This window comes from Theropithecus gelada, chromosome 15 (genome assembly GCF_003255815.1).
Source record: "Theropithecus gelada isolate Dixy chromosome 15, Tgel_1.0, whole genome shotgun sequence".
In the NCBI taxonomy this organism is placed as follows: domain Eukaryota; kingdom Metazoa; phylum Chordata; class Mammalia; order Primates; family Cercopithecidae; genus Theropithecus; species Theropithecus gelada.
In genome coordinates, this window is record NC_037683.1 from 41101988 (window position 1) to 41121972 (window position 19985).

Genomic DNA, 19985 nt, shown 5'->3' on the forward strand with positions numbered 1-19985 from the left:
TACAAAATTAATGTGCAAAAATCACAAGCATTCTTATATACCAGTAATAGACAAACAGAGAGCCAAATCAAGAATGAACTTCCATTCACAATTGCTTCAAAGTGAATAAAATACCTAGGAATCTAACTTACAAGGGATGTAAAGGACCTCTTCAAGGAGAACTACAAACCGCTGCTCAGTGAAATAAAAGAGGACACAAACAAATGGAAGAACATACCATGCTCATGGATAGGAAGAATCAATATCGTGAAAATGGCCATACTGCCCAAGGTAATTTATAGATTCAATGCCATCCACATCAAGCTACCAATGAGTTTCTTCACAGAATTGGAAAAAACTACTTTAAAGTTCATATGGAACCAAAAAAGAGCCCGCATTGCCAAGACAATCCTAAGTCAAATGAACAAAGCTGGAGGCATCACGCTACCTGACTTCAAACTATACTACAAGGCTACAGTAACCAAAACAGCATGGTACCGGTACCAAAACAGAGATATAGACCAATGGAAAAGAACAGAGTCCTCAGAAATAATACCACACATATACAGCCATCTGATCTTTGACAAACCTGAGAAAAACAAGAAATGGGGAAAGGATTCCCTATTTAATACATGGTGCTGGGAAAATTGGCTAGCCATAAGTAGAAAGCTGAAACTGGATCCTTTCCTTACTCCTTATACAAAAATTAATTCAAGATGGATTAGAGACTTAAATGTTACACCGAATACCATAAAAACCCTAGAAGAAAACCTAGGTAATACCATTCAGGACATAGGCATGGGCAAGGACTTCATGTCTAAAACACCAAAAGCAATGGCAACAAAAGCCAAAATTGACAAATGGGATCTCATTAAACTAAAGAGCTTCTGCACAGCAAAAGAAACTACCATCAGAGTGAACAGGCAACCTACAGAATGGGAGAACATTTTTGCCACATACTCATCTGATAAAGGGCTAATATCCAGAACCTACAAAGAACTCAAACAAATTGACAAGAAAAAAACAAACAAACCCATCAAAAAGTGGGCAAGGGATATGAACAGACATTTCTCAAAAGAAGACATGCATACAGCCAACAGGCACACGAAAAAATGCTCATCATCACTGGCCATCAGAGAAATGCAACTCAAAACCACAATGAGATACCATCTCACACCAGTTAGAATGGCAATCATTAAAAAGTCAGGAAACAACAGGTGCTGGAGAGGATGTGGAGAATTGGAGCACTTTTACACTGTTGGTGGGATTGTAAACTAGTTCAACCACTATGGAAAACAGTGTGGCGATTCCTCAAGGATCTAAAACTAGAAATACCATATGACCCCAGCCATCCCATTACTGGGTATATACCCAAAGGATTATAAATCCTGCTGCTATAAAGACACATGCACTCGTATGTTCACTGTGGCACTATTCACAATAGCAAAGACTTGGAATCAACCCAAATGTCCATCAGTGACAGACTGGATTAAAAAAATGTGGCACATATACACCATGGAATACTATGTAGCCATAAAAAAGGATGAGTTTGTGTCCTTTGTAGGGACATGGATGCAGCTGGAAACCATCATTCTCAGCAAACTATCGCAAGAACAGAAAACCAAAAACCGCATGTTCTCACTCATAGGTGGGAACTTAACAATGAGATCACTTGGACTCGGGAAGGGGAACATCACACACCGGGGCCTATTATGGGGATGGGGAAGCGGGGACGGATGGCATTGGGAGTTATACCTGATGTAAAGGACGAGTTGATGGGTGCTGACGAGTTGATGGGTGCAGCACGCCAACATGGCACAAGTATACATATGTAACAAACCTGCACATTATGCACATGTACCCTAGAACTTAAAGTACAATAATAAAAAAAAAAGATCAATACAAAAGAAAGTAAATATGGAGATTTAAAAAATATGTGTAAGAAATAGAAAGCACACAATAAGGTGAAAGATTTAAACCTAAATATATCAATAATTACATTAATTAAAAATGAGATAAATATTCCAGTGACAAGACGAAGATTTATAGACTGAATTTTAAAAAACTTAAGCGATTGTATCTAAAACATAAAGAAAGGTTCAATGTAAAAAGATGAAAAATATAAATCACTTTAACCCTAACATCTCCTCTCCAAAGAAAACCTGCTGTAGCAATATGAGAAAAAACAGACTTTAAAGCCAAAACATTACTAAAAACAAAGAGAATCACTTTCAATACCTGTACCATGAATATATAATAATACCTAAGTTAAGTATACCTAATAACATACCCACAATACATATAATGCAAAACCGGACAAGAACTATAAAGAAAAATTTAAACAAATCCACAATCTTAAGGGAAGGCTTTAACGCCTTTAAGTAACTAACAGAACAAATGGACAAAAGGATGTAAGTTAATATAGAGGATTTGAACAATAAGTTTAACACAAACTATATATAAATTATACAGAACACTACAACCAACAAGGTGAGGATACACATGTTAAAAAACATACAAATACACATGGAGAACATTTATAAAAATGGATTATATATTGAGTCTTAAAGGAAGTTTTGACAAATTTCAAAAATATTGACACTGACATCATACAGACCATGTACTCTGATCATAATAAAATTAAACTTGAAATCATTCATAAAATATATCTGTAAATATTTCATGTCCAATAATGAAGAAAGACATATTTCTAAATAACCCACAAGTCAGAGAAGAAATCACAATGGAAATTAAAAATGCTGGCTGGGCGCAGTGGCTCATGCCTGTAATCCTAACACTTTGGGAGGCTGAGGAGGGCGGATCATCTGAGGTCAGGAGTTCGAGACCAGCCTGACAAACATGGTGAAACCCCGTCTCTACTAAACATACAAAAAGTTAGGTGAGTGTGGTGGTGGGCACCTGTAATCCCAGCTACTCGGAAGGCTGAGGCAGGAGAATCTTTTGAACCCAGGAGGCAGAGGTTGCAGTGAGCCAAGATTGCACCACTGCACTCCAGCCTGGGTGACAGAGTGAGACTCCGACTCAATAAAACAAAAACAAAAATCAGCCAGACGAGGTGGCATGTGCCTGTAGTCCCAGCTACTTGGGAGGACGAGGCAGAAGAATCGCTTGAATCCGGGAGGCAGAGCTTGCAGTGAGCGGAGATGGAGCCACTGCACTCCAGCCTGGGTGACAGAGTAAGATTGCATCTCAAAACAAAGAAACAAACAAATGAACAAACAAAAACAAATATAGGGATTCAATAAATTCAAATAAATTTACAAAAGGTTAATTGATAATTTGTTTTGTTTTGGTGAAACTTGATAAGCTGATTCTAAAATGTATACGAAAATGCACAGGGCTGAGACTATCTAAATCACTTCTGAAGTAGGAAGTAGGAGAATTTCCTCTGTTAGATATCAAAACTCATTATAGAGCCATAGTAATTAAGAGAGTATGGCATTAGTGCAAGAATAGACAAACACACAGTGAAACAGCCCAGAAACAAACCAAACATATATGCACTTGACTTATGACAAAAGTAGCACTACAGAGCAATGCTGGGGGAAAAAATGAAGTTTTCAAAACATTAGGCTTAGTAATCTGGGTATCCTTATAAAAAAAAGAAACGAAGTTGGATATACCACTTCACACCATATACAGTAATCAATCAGATGGACTGTAGACTTAAATGTGAAAGGCAAAACAATAACACTTTTAAATAGAAGAATATCTTTGTAACCCTGGGTAGGAAAGACTTCTTAAACACGGAAGAACCCTTGAGCCCAGGAGTTCGAGACAGCAGTGAGCTATGATTGCACCACTGCACTCCAGCCTGGGTGACAAAGGGAGATCCCATCTCTAAAAAATAAAAATAAAAGTAAACATGGCACAAAATCACCAACTATAAAAGATTGATAACCTTTAAATTAAATGAGCTTCTAGTCATCAAGAAACACCACTAAGACAGTGAAAAAGTAAACCACTGAGTGGCAGAAGATAACTGCAACACATATGACCGATAAAGGGGTCATAGGCAGAACATATAAAGAAGTCTTACAAATCAATACAAAAAAATACAAACAACCCACAGAAATGTAGGCAAGAACTCTAAATGGGCATGTCTCATAAACACATGAAAAGTTAATCTCATGAATAATCAGGTAAATGTAAATTAAAACCACAATTAACTTACCCACCAGAACAGCTAAAATTAAAGTCTGACAATACTAAATATTGGTATTGGTAAGGATGTGGTGCCCACAGTATTGTATTCACTGCTGGAAGGAATGTAAAATTAACATTACTGTTTTGGAAAATAGCTTGGCATTACTTACTAAAGTTGAAAATAAGTATGCTCAAGGAACCAACAATTCCTGTCCTAGGAATACACTCAACAGAAATATGTGCACATGTGTAAAAATATACAAGAATGTTAACAGCATTTATAATATAAACTGAACAACTCAAATGTCCATCAACAGAATGGATACATATGGTATATTCATTAAATAGCATACAGCAATGAAAATGGATAAACTATTGTTATAGGCAAAAACATAGGTAAATGACAAGCCAGACACAAAGGATATCTTGTTTAATTCAATTTATATAATGTTCAAAAACAGGCTAAATTAAACTACAGTCTTAAGGACACATTTTGGCAGTAAAATTATATAGAAAAGGTACAAAGTATTTACCATATAAATCAAGATAGTGATTACTTTTGCAGGGGAAAAGGTGGTTGTAATTGGGAAGAGGCTATGGGCTTCCAGGATACTAGCAACTGTCTATTTCTTGATCTGAGCAGTGATACATGAGTGTTCACAGTATAATAATTTAGGTGTATATATTTTAGGCATTTTTTAGAATATGTAAATTATATTTCACAATAAAAAGTTTAAATAATACTTTCAGAAAATAATACTATATTGCCTTGTATAGTCAATTAACCTCAGGACAGAAACAAGGTTGAAGCATTTGAGTAGGGGTAAAACTGAGTAGGAATCTTATTGTGGAAGTATATTGGATAAGGATATTAACATTCAACTAAACTGTAAAGTTTCTAAGAACGAGGATTGTGTCTAATTTCTTTGTCAAATATCCTAATGGCCACGTTTGGTCCCTGGCATATGATATGATTTAATCAATGTGGTAAAAGAATGGATGCTTTCTTAATACTTTCCACAAAGTGGCAAAGTAGTAGTCCAACAACATGGATCTCCCAACTATCAAGAAACCAACTAAAATTCTTCCCTAGAAAAGTATAAGTCACTAGCATACGAAACATTCCATGTTTCATTAGGTGGAAGAAATAATGAAAATAACTACTCCTTTGGAATTAATTCTGACATACAAGCATAAAATAATGAAGTGGAAGTGAGACGCATGAGAGAGAAACCATGATGCCATCTTTCAGTTCACAAGAATTAGAAGCAACACTAGGATTAGCGATTCTTTAGGAAAGAGAATTTGATCAAGTTTAAAGAAAAAAGCTGTATGATGCCATAGCAGAAATCATACTGTAATAAAGTTTTTTGAAAAAGAGATAAAGTTTCTAAAAAGTAAAATTCTGGGCCAGGCGCGGTGGCTTACGCCTGTAATCCCAGCACTTTGGGAGGCCGAGGTAGGCAGATTGCCTGAGGTCAGGAGTTTGACACCAGTCTGGACAACATGAAGAAACCCCATCCCTACTAAAAATACAAAAAAATTAGCCAGGCGTGGTGGCATGCGCCTGTAATTCCAGCTACTTGGGAGGCTGAGGCAGGGGAATTGCTTGAAGCCGGCGGGTGGAGGTTGCAGTGAGCTGAGATCACACCACTGCACTCCAGCCTGGGTGACAGAGCGGGACTCCATCTCAAAAAAAAAAAAAAAGTAAAACTCTTACACTATACAAACAAGTTAATCTGACACTATAAAAACAGTTAAGCTCACACCTGTACTCCCAGCACCTTGGGAGGCCGAGGCGGGCAGATCACTTGAGGTCAGGAGTTTGAGACCAGCCTAGTCAACATGGTGAAACCCCATCTCTATTAAAAATACAAAAATTATCCGGACATGTTGGTCGGCACCCATAATCCCAGCTACTTGGGAGGCTGAGGCAGAAGACTCACTTGAACCCGGGAGGTGGTGGTTGCAGTAAGCCAAGATCATGCCACTGCACTCCAGCCTGGGTGACAAGAGTGAGACTGCCTCTCAAAAAATAAAAAATAAGTTAATCTGATAAGAAAGAAAAGAAAGTGGCATCTAAAGAATCCAATATGGTTGTTGCATAAGGTGTGCTATGATAAGTTCAGAATTTTAAGAGACTTGTAAAACAAGGAGAATCTTGTAAGTAAAGTAAGAGCCCAGAATGAGTGGAGGTTGATGAGAAAATGTTAAGAACAATAAAAAGGACTTGAAAAATACATGTAGAGTAACAACAAGAAAGAAAGTTCAGGCCCACTGCTTGGGGCAGATGGTGCAGTGTTAGCAGATGATGCAGAGAAAGCAGAATTATGTAACTCCTATTTTGCTTTGATTCTCTATTAAGGGGAAATATTCAAAATGAAAGGGGCAGAAGGAACATGCTCAAAGGAAATCTGAAACATATCATACAGTAAGGATCTAGGTAGGCTTCCTCAAGGAGGGGAGACTTGTGCTGTCTCTGAAAAATAATACTGGGAAAATAGAACATACTAAATAGGAAGAATAGATTGGGAAAAGACCGAGGTAGGGGGTGAAGCCTTCTAAATACTGTATTTCATCAATTTTAGAACACAGTATCTTGTCCACATTTTAACATCTCTAAAATTGGAAAGTATCCTAAAATAAATGGTAAAAAGCATTGTGCATAGTTAACTGGCAGTACTTTTTTCTTTCTTAGAGGTATACAGAATAACAGTGTGTCTTACAACTGATGATGTTTTAGATTTAATGTCCTCCCTGAGATTCTGTAGAACCTATGCCAATCAGAGTAGAGGTCAAGGATCCTAAATCCTGATTAATCAGCTCATAAGAATTTTAAGGCAAAATTTAAGTTATAAATTCCTCTAAATCTCACAATAAACTAAAACAACTCATACCCTAATAGCATTAATTTTGGAATCTACTCTTGTATCTTCTTTTCCATTCTCTGTCGGTTTTGCTTCTTCTTGTTTCTTCTTTTCTCCTAACCAGTCTACTACATTTGCTTCTCCACTCTCCTCCTTATTCCCTCTCTTTTCTATTGTTTCTCCCTTTTCAATCATCCCCCTTTTAAAAAATTAAAAAGTAGACAGCTCAAATGTTCTACATGTTTCCTAGTAAAATCATGAAAGTCACATCTCACATCTACAAATTCCATGGCTGATTTTATTTTTGTGTATCCGTGTACTTACGGAACTGGGATAGCTTCTCCAAAGCAGTATCTTTCCAAATGAGGTCTGAAATCTACTGAATCAGAATCTCTAATGTGGATCCCAGAAATCCGTGACCTCAACAAGTTCTACATTATCACTATTATGAAGAAAAAGCTAGGCTGGTAGCTTCCTTCCTTCTTCCCTCCCTTCCTCTCATCAGGTCCCTCCCTAAGTCCTTCCCTTCCTTCCTTCCTTCCTTCCAGACAGGGTCTCATGCTGTCACCCAGGCTGGAGTACAGTGGCATGATCATGGCTCACTGCAATCTCAATCTCCCAGGCTCAAGAGATCCTCCCACCTGAGCCTCCCAAGCAGCTGGACTACAGAGCACACACCACCATGCCTAGCTAATTTTTTGCTATTTTTTGTAGAGACAGTTTCACCATGTTGCCCAAGCTGGTCTTGAACCCATGAGCTCAGGAGATCCATCCACCTTGGCCTCCCAAACTGTCAGCATTACAGGTGTGAGCCACTGCGCCTGGCCTTTATGAGATTTCTATAAAAGCCAAGTTAATGTTCTTCAGTGAATTATTACAGTAGTAACAATTTCCAACTCTTTCATTTAGTTTCAAATTTTGATCACAAAATGTTTCTTAATCCTAATGTTTTCTTATCCCAGAGAAGAAAATTGTTAAGTATACTGTATTTGCAGTTTCAAAACTATAATAGATGACTTCTGGTTCTTTCCAAGGTGAGCACAGTTCACTTAATTGGAGAGGAGAGTACAGCACAGGGAGAGAGAGCCCTGGAAATATGCAGAGGGATCAGTGATACATCAGTATTTAGAGGTCACTAAATACCAGAATTCAGCAAAGAACTGATCAGAACATGTATGTGAGGAAATTACCCAAAGCTGGGGAGGGAACCACCTGAACAAGTTAGAGGGAATAGTACCCAGCACTCACTCAACACTGGAGACATTGCCTGTTGCCACTAGCCAAAATGGGAAAACTCTTAATTCACAGGGCATTGAGTAGAGCACTCAAAAAGGTTTTGCCCCCATGATGAGAAATAATTAGCCGCAGACTGAGCAGTGCTGTAGTTAAGCCTAATGGATCATAAGAGTAAGACCCTAAAGGATCAAACAGTTTCAAAGCAACTTAACTACACTCCAGAACAAAGCTCACTGTTTTATATAAATATAAGATTTATAAAAACATAAAAATATCCAGCACCTACCAAAGTAAGAGACCCAATTGAAGATCACTAGACACAAAGAAACAAGGAAACATCACCCATAATGAGGAAAATAATCACTGAATTGAAATTGACATAGAATTGCCATAGATATTAGCATTAGTAGAAAAAGATTAAAATAGTTATTGCAATTGTATTTCATGTGTTCAAAAAGTTAATTAGAGACATAGAAGATATAAAAAAGACTCAAATCAAAATTCTGGAGAAGAAAACTACAATATGTGAGTGAGATGAAGAAAACATTGAATGGATTAATGTCAGACTAGACACTGCCACTGCTAAGACTAATAAACATAAAGGCATGGCAACAGACACTATCCAAAATAAAACACACAGATAAAAAATCAAAAAGAATTAAAAGAGCATCAATGAGCTGTCAGATAACTTCAAGCAACCTAACATATGTGTAACTGGAGCCCTTGAAGGAGAAGAGAAGGGAGGGGACAGAAAAATATATGAATAATGGCCAAAAAATTTCCACATTTCATGCAAACGATAAATCCAGAGGTCCAAGAAGCTTGATAAATTCAAAGCACAAGACACGAAGAAAATGCCACCAAAGCCTATCATAATCAAAGTGCCCAAAACCAGTGATTAAAGGAAAATCATAAAAGTAGTGAGAGAAATGAGACACATTACATACAAAGGAACAATGATAAGAATTAAGGAGATTTCTCATCAGAAACAATGCAAGTGAGAAGACAGCTGAACATGTTTAAAGTACTGAAAGAAAAAAGTCAATGTATGTAGAGCAAAATTTCTTTTAAAAACAATGGTGAAATAAAAACTTTTCAGATGTACAAAAACTCAAAGTATTCGTCACAGCAGAATCACACTCCCTTTAACAAAAATGTTAAAGGAAATCTTTCCAGCAAAAGGAAAACCATACCAGATGGAAATATGGATCTACATAAAGGCATTAAGCACACTAAAAATGGAAATGACACCAGTACATATATAAGATTTTTTTCTTTAATATCTAAATCACTTTTTAAAAATGCCTATTTAAATGTTATTAAGTAAATTACGTATAAAAGCTAAATATATGAGAATAACAGCATATAGGCTGGTAGAGGAGAAATAGAGGTGTATTGTTAAGTTTCGTAAACATATGTGAAATAGAATAATACCACTTGCAAATAAACTGTGATAAGATGTACACTAAAGACCCTAAAGGAACCACTAAAATAACAGAGGTATTAGCTAGCAAGGCAAGGAGATAAAATGGAATAAAAAATTCACGAAAGAAGGAAAAAAGCCATAAGTAGTTGTAACATTTAGTTATAAAACCAAAGAGAACAAAAGAGAGAAGTTGTTTTTAACTTATCAAAATTCAAAAGAAAACAGAAACATCATTAATCATTAAGCAAATGAAGGTTAAAATCATGAGATACCATTACAGACTTAATTAGAATGGTTAAAATGTAAAAGGCTGACTATATTAACTGTTTGCAAGGACAATGGAGGAACTAGTGGGAATATAAAACGATATAATCATTTTGGAAAACAACTTGGCAGTTTCCTAAAAAACAACTATTATATGTTCTAGCCATTCCACTCCTAAGTATTTACCCACAGTAAATGAAATCCTTTGTCCACAGAAATACTTGTACCCAAATGTTCATAGCAGCTTTATTAGTAATAGCCAAACAGTGGTATAGTGGTATAGCCATACAATAGAATACTATTCAACAATAAAAAGGAATTAAACACTGACACACATTACAACATAAATGAATTTCAAAATATTTATGCAGAGTGGAAAAACCTCAGAAACTTCCAAAAGCTGTCTACTAACTCTGAGATACCATATCCTGCAAGGCTCTCCATGATCTGACCCTCTTGATCTCTTTGACTTCATCTCCTGTACTCTCCTTGCTCACAGTAGCCACACTGACCTCCTTACTATTCCTTGACTATGCCACATCCTCTCACCTCAGAGTCGTCCCTCTGCCTGGCAATTCTATTCCCCATTGTTTATGCCTTCACTTCCTTTAGATCTCTGCTCAAACGTCATCAGAAGCCTTCCACAAACACCATTTATTTAAAAGAACACTCGACACCTTCTGTGATTCTTTGTTCCCTTTAACTTGCTTTACTTTTCTTCATGGCATTTATAATCATCTAACATATTACATATTTGTTTATTTTTTAAAAATCTCTATCTGCTCTCTCCACTTGCCACCACCACAGTTGTATGCCCAGTGTCTAGAAGAGTATCTAGAACACAGTAAATGTTCAAATGCTTCTGCTTTTCTTTTTTTTTTTTTTTTTTTTTTTTTTTTGAGACTGAGTCTGGCTCTGTCGCCCAGGCTGGAGTGCGGTGGCCGGATCTCAGCTCACTGCAAGCTCCGCCTCCCGGGTTCACGCCATTCTCCTGCCTCAGCCTCCCGAGTAGCTGGGACCACAGGCGCCCACCACTTCGCCCGGCTAGTTTTTGTATTTTTTAGTAGAGACGGGGTTTCACCGTGTTAGCCAGGATGGTCTCGATCTCCTGACCTCGTGATCCGCCCGTCTCGGCCTCCCAAAGTGCTGGGATTACAGCCTTGAGCCACCGCGCCCGGCCTGCTTCTGCTTTTCTAATAATCAGGTCAGAAAAGCAGACATTGTACCAAATTCTGAAAATTTTCAGAAATATCCAGCAGTTAATCAAGGGATCTATAATCACTGACATAAGTTTTTTAAAAAGAACATACATCAACTTAACAAGCTTTGCAGTGCACAAATAGTAAACTGTTAACTATGGCTACCTTTCAACAAATTAAAAACTACTTCTCTCTTTTGTTCTCTTTGGTTTTATAACTAAATGTTATAACTGCTTATGGCTTTTTTCCTTCTTTCAGAAATGTCCCAAAACTTCTGTCTAAAGATTAAAAAATATACTCAAATATATACTTATCTATATGGATAATTGTAAAAAGTAATTATTTTAAGTTAATTGAAAATTCTGAAAAATGGCTAAATATGTACTTAATGATTAAGAGTGGCTATGCATATATTTGCCTTTTTAAAATATTGATTTAAGGATTCTTAATGTGTTTTTACAACATGTAATTTTGAGAACAAATTGTGTACAGCAGAAAACATTTGGTATCATAATAATCTGATTTCTTTACAAACACAGAGCAGAAGTCCACTGGTAAACATTTAAATAACTTAGAGTAAACACATTCTAGACAGCATATAATTTATTGCCAAGGGCTCCAGAGTCATAGCTATTTAATTAAAATAAATCTGGACTATACTTTCATTACCTAACTATTATACTTAAGGCACTGATACTAACATAATGACTTCACACTTACTTCAACATCAAAAGTCACCAAAAAGAATATATATAGCTTAACAAGCATCAACTAAACCACCAAAAAGAGTAAAAATCAATAGAGAAAAAGGTCTCCGTCCATTTATTTAATAAATATCTAATGAGCATCTTATATAGGTATTAAGTGTAGCACTCGAGTCCCTACCCACCTGAATTATTATTCAAAATGTTTCCAGATTAAAATAAAAACATTAGAATACAACACTAGAATGGGTTCTCATTAAAGATTCTTATTAAGTGCCAACTAAGAGCATTGACAGTATGCCAGATAAACTGGTTTCCTACTACTTCTTAGACAAACAATAAATCTCTTCAGCTTTCTAGTATCTGAAAAATGAGGATAATACCCCTTATCTAGCATCCAGATAGCAGGTACTATATCATTTATTGGTCTCTATAACGCAATTGTCAATTAATCATATCTGACTTATATTAACTTTTACTAAGGTTTTAAACTATTGTTTAAATACTTAAGTTTTGTGAATTCCTGTCTAGGTAAGTTCCTTCAAGGAAGAAACTGTGATGTACTTTTCAGAATCCTCTATTATCAATTAGTGTTGTTACTAAATATTAAGTATTTGGGAAGGAGAGCTGAGGAAGACGCAGCTTTGTAAAATATTCCTTTTGTACTTTTGTATGACAAGTGACAAAAATGGGGAAAATAATGTAATTACAGTGTGTTCTAAATTAAACTAGCAAGTCAACAAATAAGCAGCTTTACTTCTGTCCAGATTCAAGAGAAGGGGAATTAGACTCCACCTATTGGTGGGGGAGTAGCAAGGTCATAATGTAAAAGGCCATGTGGAATGGGAGATATTTTTGTGGGTATCTTCAGAAAATACAGTCTACCACAACCTGTATGCAAAAAAACTATAAATATTCCAAAATATTAAAGAAGATAAATACAAATGCAAGAATATCCCATATTCACAGGTAGGAAAACTAGATATTGTAAAGATGTCAATTTCCTCTACCAAGGCAACTCCCAACTTCCCAACAAGACTGTGTATGGACTTTAAAAAGCTGATTCTGAATTTCATGTGGAGGAATAAAGAGCCAAGTATAGCCAAAACACTCCTGAAAAGGAAGCATACTGTGGAAGTATTGTACAATCAGATATCAAGCTTTATCTTAAAACTGTCATAATTAAGATAGTATGTGGAATTTGGTGCAGAATAGACTGACAAATGGAATAGAAAATAAAGATCAGAGACATATGGAATTACATGCAACTCTGGAATTATAATATGCCTCAGAAGTAGCACCACAGAAATCAGGTAATAGTGACATACAAGTGATTTTTCAAGATGGAATAAAACAAAATTTTATTGATGTCTATCTCATACCACCAATTCCAGATGGATTAAAGACTTGAATGTTAAAAGCAAAATATTTAAAACACTCAATTAAATATATAAAGAAATATCTTCTTGAATCCTCCAAGAGAGGATTTCTTGAACGAGCCACCAAAGTAGGAACCATAAAAGACTGATAATTTAAACTATTTTTAAATTGAGAACTTCTTTTTATCAAGACACCATAATGAATGTGACAATATACCTCTTACTATGTAAATCTAATGATGATAAATCTAGAAAATCTGTGATAATTGTTGATGAGATTATTTGTCCCAAAGTAACTTTTACACTAACTAGCAAAGTAGAAATCTTTGATTTCTACAAAATTCAGAGCAGATATAAATAAAACTCACCAAATACCTATATCTAACAATAGCTTCGATCTTACTACTCTAATGGCACCCATAAATCTTTTATGCCAGATGGAGGTCAATACGGTAAATATACATGCAAATTTTAAAAATCAGTAAACAAATACTTTGACCATAGCCAATGTCTCAACCAAATCATGTGATTTTTAAATGATAGATTAAACAGTGAAGATGGTAAGAAATCTAAGTCATAATAATCTCATTAAATCATTAACATGCTCAGTAGCATTCAATAGACACCAAATCTTGCTGGGCACCAGGTGCTGCAGAATATACAAATAGTGGGGACATAGTCTCTACTTGTTAGGCCTATAATCTAGTTAGCAAGCATTAAATACAGCTATAGAGAGATAAGTCAAATTTCAATCTAAATCTCGAATCAATCTGTTTTCCTTCATCTCCACTATCTCTAAGCTACTAACATCTATTTCTTGGACCTCTGTAACCCTTCCTAATGATCTCTTGAATTCATTTCATTTTATCATAATTTAATCACTATACTGCAACTATAATAACCTTTCTGAATTCAAGAGGACCACAGATGTATTCTTTGGAGCAACTGACTCTAGATTCAGAAACACCAGGCACAGGGCTAAAAAGCCTGTACTGAAGAAAGGCCAAAAGTCTTTATCTAATCTTCCTCTATAACTTTGTAAGATGAGCACCTACCTGCCGTAGGGGGAAAATGAGAATTCTTCTTCAGAAAACTAAATAAGAACAACCTCCAGATACTGATATTTGGAGGTATCCCTAAGGAAAATGCCAGTTTGCCCAAGCACCCTTAAGTGAAGTCCACCAGAAGACAAGCAATCTAGTTTTTAATATCTCAGAAAAACAAGCAAACAAAAAAACCTATTACACCCATAGACACAATGCTATCAAGAAAGGAAAAGAGAACAAGAAAAAGCTCTTGTAAACTAAATATCATAATAGCAGAAAAAAAGAATTCAAAGGGAAAAGTTACAGAGAAAGCTGAGGAAATCTTTCAGAAAATAGAGTGAAAATCAGACAAGCAACCCAAGAGTTCCAACACCCAAGAGAACAGGGACTGCCAAATTTTTTCTGCAAAGAACCAGAGAGTAGATGGCTTAGGCTTCGTAGTCCATACAGTCTCTGTTGCAACTACTTAACTCTGCTGTTACAGTGTGAAAGCAGCCAAAGAAATGTGTAAGCAAATGGGATGGACAGAGGCCAGACATAGCCTCTGAATCAGTTTGCTGACCTTTATAATTAAAGAGAAAAAAAAAAAAAAAAAGCAAAATGAGAAGACACAGAAGAATAAATGACCAAAGAAAAATCTAAGAAAATTACCCAGAACTAAAGAACATGAATTTTTAGAAAGAAACAGTCCAACACAATGACATCATCATCAAATTTCAGAATACCAGGGATGAACTAATCACAAAAGCTCCCAAAGAGGGAAAAAACAAAACAAACAAAACCAGGACCTATACAAAGACTGGGAAATCAGCTGGGAGCGGTAGGTCATGCTTGTAATCCCAGCACTTTGGGAGGCTGAGGTGGGCGGATCACAAGGTCAAGAGATTGAGACCATTCTGGCCAACATGGTGAAACCCCGTCTCTACTAAAAATACAAAAATTAGCTGGGTGTGGTGGCGGGCGCCTGTAGTCCCAGCTACTCAGGAGGCTGAGGCAGGAGAATCGCTTGAACCCAGGAAGTGGAGATTGCAGTGAGCGGAGATTGTGTCATCGCACTCCAGCCTGGGTGACAGAGCGAGACTCCATCTCAAAAAACAAAAAACAAAACAAAACAAAACAAAAAACTGGGAAATGATATCATACTAGCTTTTTAAAGTATAAACAAAAAAAAGATAGAAAGGCTTGAATATTGAAAGAGAATTCCAACTAGAATTCTATATCTAGTGAAATTAGCAATCACATATCAGGAGAAAATAAACGCATTTTTTAAGAAATACAATTACTTATATTTATCTCCAAAGTACCCTTAATTAGAGGGCTACTGCAAGACTACTCCAGTAAAACAACAGAATAAACCAAAAATGAGGAGGGCATAATACCTAGGAAAATAGAGATGTAAACACAGAAAAGCAGCCAAGGAAAGTCCCAGAACAGGAGTTACACAACAAGTCTTGAAAGTCCACATAGGAAGTGGGGGGAAGAAGAGTTCAGAAGAAAATCTTTAAAATAAAGAATGGAACTGATATATTTGAGCATATAAGAAATATTATTGGCCAAGTGCGGTAGCTCATGGCTGTAATCCCAACACTATGGGAGGCCAAGGCAGGCAGATCACAAGGTCAAAAGTTTGAGGCCAGACTGGCCAATATGGTGAGACCCTATCTCAACTAAAAATACAAAAATTAGCCAGGCGTGGTAGGCGCCTGTAGTCCCAGATACTCAGGAGGCTGAGGCAGGAGAACTGCTTGAACCCAGGAGGCACAGGTTGCAGTGAGCCGAGATTGCGCTATTGCACTCCAGCCGGGGCAACAGAGTGAGACTCTGTCGCAAAAAAAAAAAAAAAAAAAACGGAAAGAAAAAGAAATAATACTGATAGTATGTGACATAGATGTGGAGCATTTAGAGAAAATTAACCGCAGATACACAGAAAGCCAGGCAACTAAAAAATGAGGCAGTTATTAACTTTTTAAAAATTAAAAGGTGGTACTGTATTTCACTATTTGACTTATCAGAAAACAGTATCTCCATAATCCATATGATGAGTTTATATTATATTAATTTAACCAAAAATTGTAATATATGTAATTATATAGGGGAAGGGAAGTAGGAGAGCAAGGTGGGAAGCTAGAGCTTCACCTACCATAAGAAAAAAAAATCTAAACCTGATTAATCAACAAATATCAGTCTACACATGTTATTTAGTAATAAAGAGATAAATTTCAGGAAGAAAGGCCAAAAGGATTAACAATGGTTTCTTCCAAGTAGGAGGACTTGTAGGTGGAGAATATAGGATATTATAAGCCATCTATCTGTATTTGGCTTTTAAAACCATGTACACATATTATTTTTTAAAAAGTAAATAACTCGCAGAGAATATTTGCAATACTAATTATAGACAGAAGATCAATATCTTTCAAATTATAAGGAGCTCTCACAAAAGACATCAACATAATATAATATATACAAATATATTAACAGGCAATTAACAAGAAAAAAATTACTGTCCAGGCAGCGTGAAAAGAAGTTCACCCTTCAAAGCATTTACAAATCCAGATTAAAATAACAAAGTGGCACAATTTTAATCTATCAATTAGCAAAAATTTAAGAAATGAGTAATACCAATGTTAAAGGATTTTACAAAATGCATTGCTTGTGAGAGTGTAAGTCTGTGTATCATTTCTGGAGGAAAATTTGGTAATAAAACAAAACTTTAAAAATATGTATGGCATGTGATTCAGCAATTTCTGCTAAAAATGTATCCTTAAGGAAATAGTAACAAATGTATATAAAAGGGTTCAGCTGCAAAGGTAATATTTTAGCAAAATTGTCTTAAGACTGTCTTTTTCATACTGATTTAGCAGAAAAAATATAATAGCCTTACCTGAACTGTACGTCCTGCATTGATATGCTCTTCATGCAACTTGTCCCAGATTCTACACCTTTGATACTATACAAAAGAGAGGGGGGAGGTATTACATTTTTCATCACTAAAGGATTATCCCGTTACCACAAAAATTCCCACTCACCTACCCAAACTTCATACGAGCTAGAGAAGATAGTGATTTAGTAGTAGTAATTAATTTTCCAAACACATACAAGTAGGAAATTATTAAGAATACTGCATACAAAATTATGGAAATCATAAAATAAACAAAAAACCCCCACTAATCAGGTTATTTTATTTTACTGAAAAAGAGTATGTATTTTGTCTATGTTGCAAACACTCCTGAAATGGAAAATATAAAGAATGAGAATGTAAAATAATATTAAAAATAAAAAGAACAGTGTTCATAAGATATTCTTATTGTATATGAAAAATTGTACATGTTTGTCAATGATAGTGTAAAGTATTGAAAACTAAAAATCTGAATTTTAAAAAAGTAACACTGAAACCACAGACTAGAGAGTAAATAAAAAATGAGACTGAACTTTTAATATATATGTTTTCATTTTTACCAAGGCAATTGTTACCTTTCAGAGTATCATCCAAAAAGAATTGGGAACAGAATCATGGGAATTTTTTCATTTGATAGGAACCATAGGAATATGTGATAACATTATAGCCGAATATTTATATAGAATATAAATATCAACACCAAATATCATATATTATTTTTATTCAAAATTTAAAAATCAAATAATTAAAATGTTAGCAGATGTGACCAGCTACATTAAACACATTTTTGGTACTTTATACATCCCCAAAAAATCAACCTAGAAATAATTTGAAAGGACAGAAATATAAAAATGCCCTCATATATGCATAGAAAACATAGATTATAAGAGTAGAGCACTAAAAAAATTTCTAGGGCGTTTTTATATTCCTTGTTCTGCACAATTCTTAAAATTTGGTAAAGAATGATGCAGCAAAAACTTCTTTTGATACTCCTAAAATTTTTACATCATCTAAGAACTAAACAATAACTATTAAGCTTAAAACAATTAGACTGGCCAGGCACAGTGGCTCACGCCTGTAATCCCAGCACTTTGGGAGGCTGAGGTGGGCGCATCATCTGAGGTCAGAAGTTTGAGACCAGCCTGGCCAACATAGTGAAACTCTGTCTCTACTAAAAGTACAAAAAAATTAGCTGGGCGTGGTGGCAGGTGCCTGTAATCCCAACTACTTGTGAGGCAGAGGCAGGAGATCACTTGAACCCGGGAGGTGGAGGTTGCAGTGAGCTGAGATCGTGCTACTGCACTCCAGCCTGCGCAACAGAGTGAGACTCATTCTCAAAAAAAAAAAAAAAAAAAAAAAAAATCAGACCATATTGAACATGTATTTACCAAACATAAATTTAAAATCACTACCAAACCACTTTCATTTATAGGAAAAATTTAATGGATGCCATCAGATCCAGTGTGAAAGCTCTTTTAGGCAGTGTTATAACAGTAATAAAAGTTTGAGAAAGGAAGCCAGAGGTTCATGTTTGAAAATAAACCACTTTTAAATTTATTGCCCACTACTAATCTGTTGTGATGTTTCAAGAAAAATTAACACTAAGGAAACAGAGTTGAGAATTTGTAGATGTCAAGGCTATCAGAATTCATGGATCAGAGAATACCAGAGAGGAGAGGGCTGCATGGTGAAGGGCTAGTTGCACTGAGAGGAGAGGAATATGCTGAGAGAGAATGCTAGAGATCTGCAGGGTTTTCCTTTTGAGTCTTCAGCAAAGGACTCCTCCACACATGCATGTGAGAGAAGTACCCGTGGTCAGAAAAAGAACAGGTAGAATAATTCCCGGAGATCACACAAGGCTAGAAATGGTTCATGTGACCATAAGTCAGAGTGGAAAAACCTTGGAATACACTGGGTATCAGGTAGACTATTCCAAAGTATTGCTCTTTGTAGGAAAAAATTAGCCCTGAACCAAAGGCTGTTCTGGTCCTAAGCAAGAAAGGTTAAAAGAAAGACTCAAGGCCAGACACGGTGGCTCACGCCTGTAATCCCAGCACTTTGGGAGGCCGAGGCGGGCGGATCACGAGGTCAGGAGATCGAGACCATCCTGGCTAACACGGTGAAACCCTGTCTCTACTAAAAATACAAAAAATTAGCTGGGCGTGATGGTGGGCGCCTGTAGTCCCAGCTACTCGGGAGGCTGAGGCAGGAGAATGGCGTGAACCCAGGAGGCGAAGCTTGCAGTGAGCCGAGATTGTTTAACTGCACTCTAGCCTGGGCAACAGAGTGAGACTCCATCAGAAAAAAGAAAGACTCAAAAGGATCAAACTGTTCCCAACTAAACTGTGTTTCAGAATAAAGCTAAAAAATGTTTAAAGAAATTTAAAAATATTCAGTACCCAATAAAGTAAATTTCACAATGTCTGGTATCCAAAAGATAATTGCCATGCATGCAAAAAAGCAGAATAATATGATTTGCAATGAGATAAACCAATCAACAGAAATAGACCCAGATATGATAGGAATAATGGAATTAATAAATGAGGATATTAAGAACAGTTATTATTATGTGTTCCATGTATTCAAGAAGGTAGAAGAAAATATAAGCACATTAGAAGAAAAGACATAAGATATTTTAAAATATTAAATTAATGGAATTAAAAAACAGTATCTGAAATTAAAATATGCACTACATGGGATTAATAGCAGATAAGACAATGCAGAAGAAAAGATTAGTAAACCTATGGAAATAGCAGTAGAAACTATCCAAAATGAAACACACAGAGAAAAATAAGTTGAAAATAAATTAACCAAGATCAACA

At 35.9% G+C, this 19985-nt stretch overlaps 1 protein-coding gene across 3 annotated transcripts in view; it reads right to left on the reverse strand.

Annotated features, from left to right (window-relative positions):
• Window positions 1-19985, reverse strand: part of STX17 (syntaxin 17) — a 75983-nt gene that overhangs the window by 36109 nt on the left and 19889 nt on the right. For all 3 annotated transcript variants that reach the window (XM_025360225.1, XM_025360224.1, XM_025360223.1), the window contains one exon: window positions 17149-17214. In XM_025360225.1, coding sequence (XP_025216010.1) covers window positions 17149-17214 — 66 coding nt within the window. The remainder of the gene's footprint in view (window positions 1-17148; window positions 17215-19985) is intronic.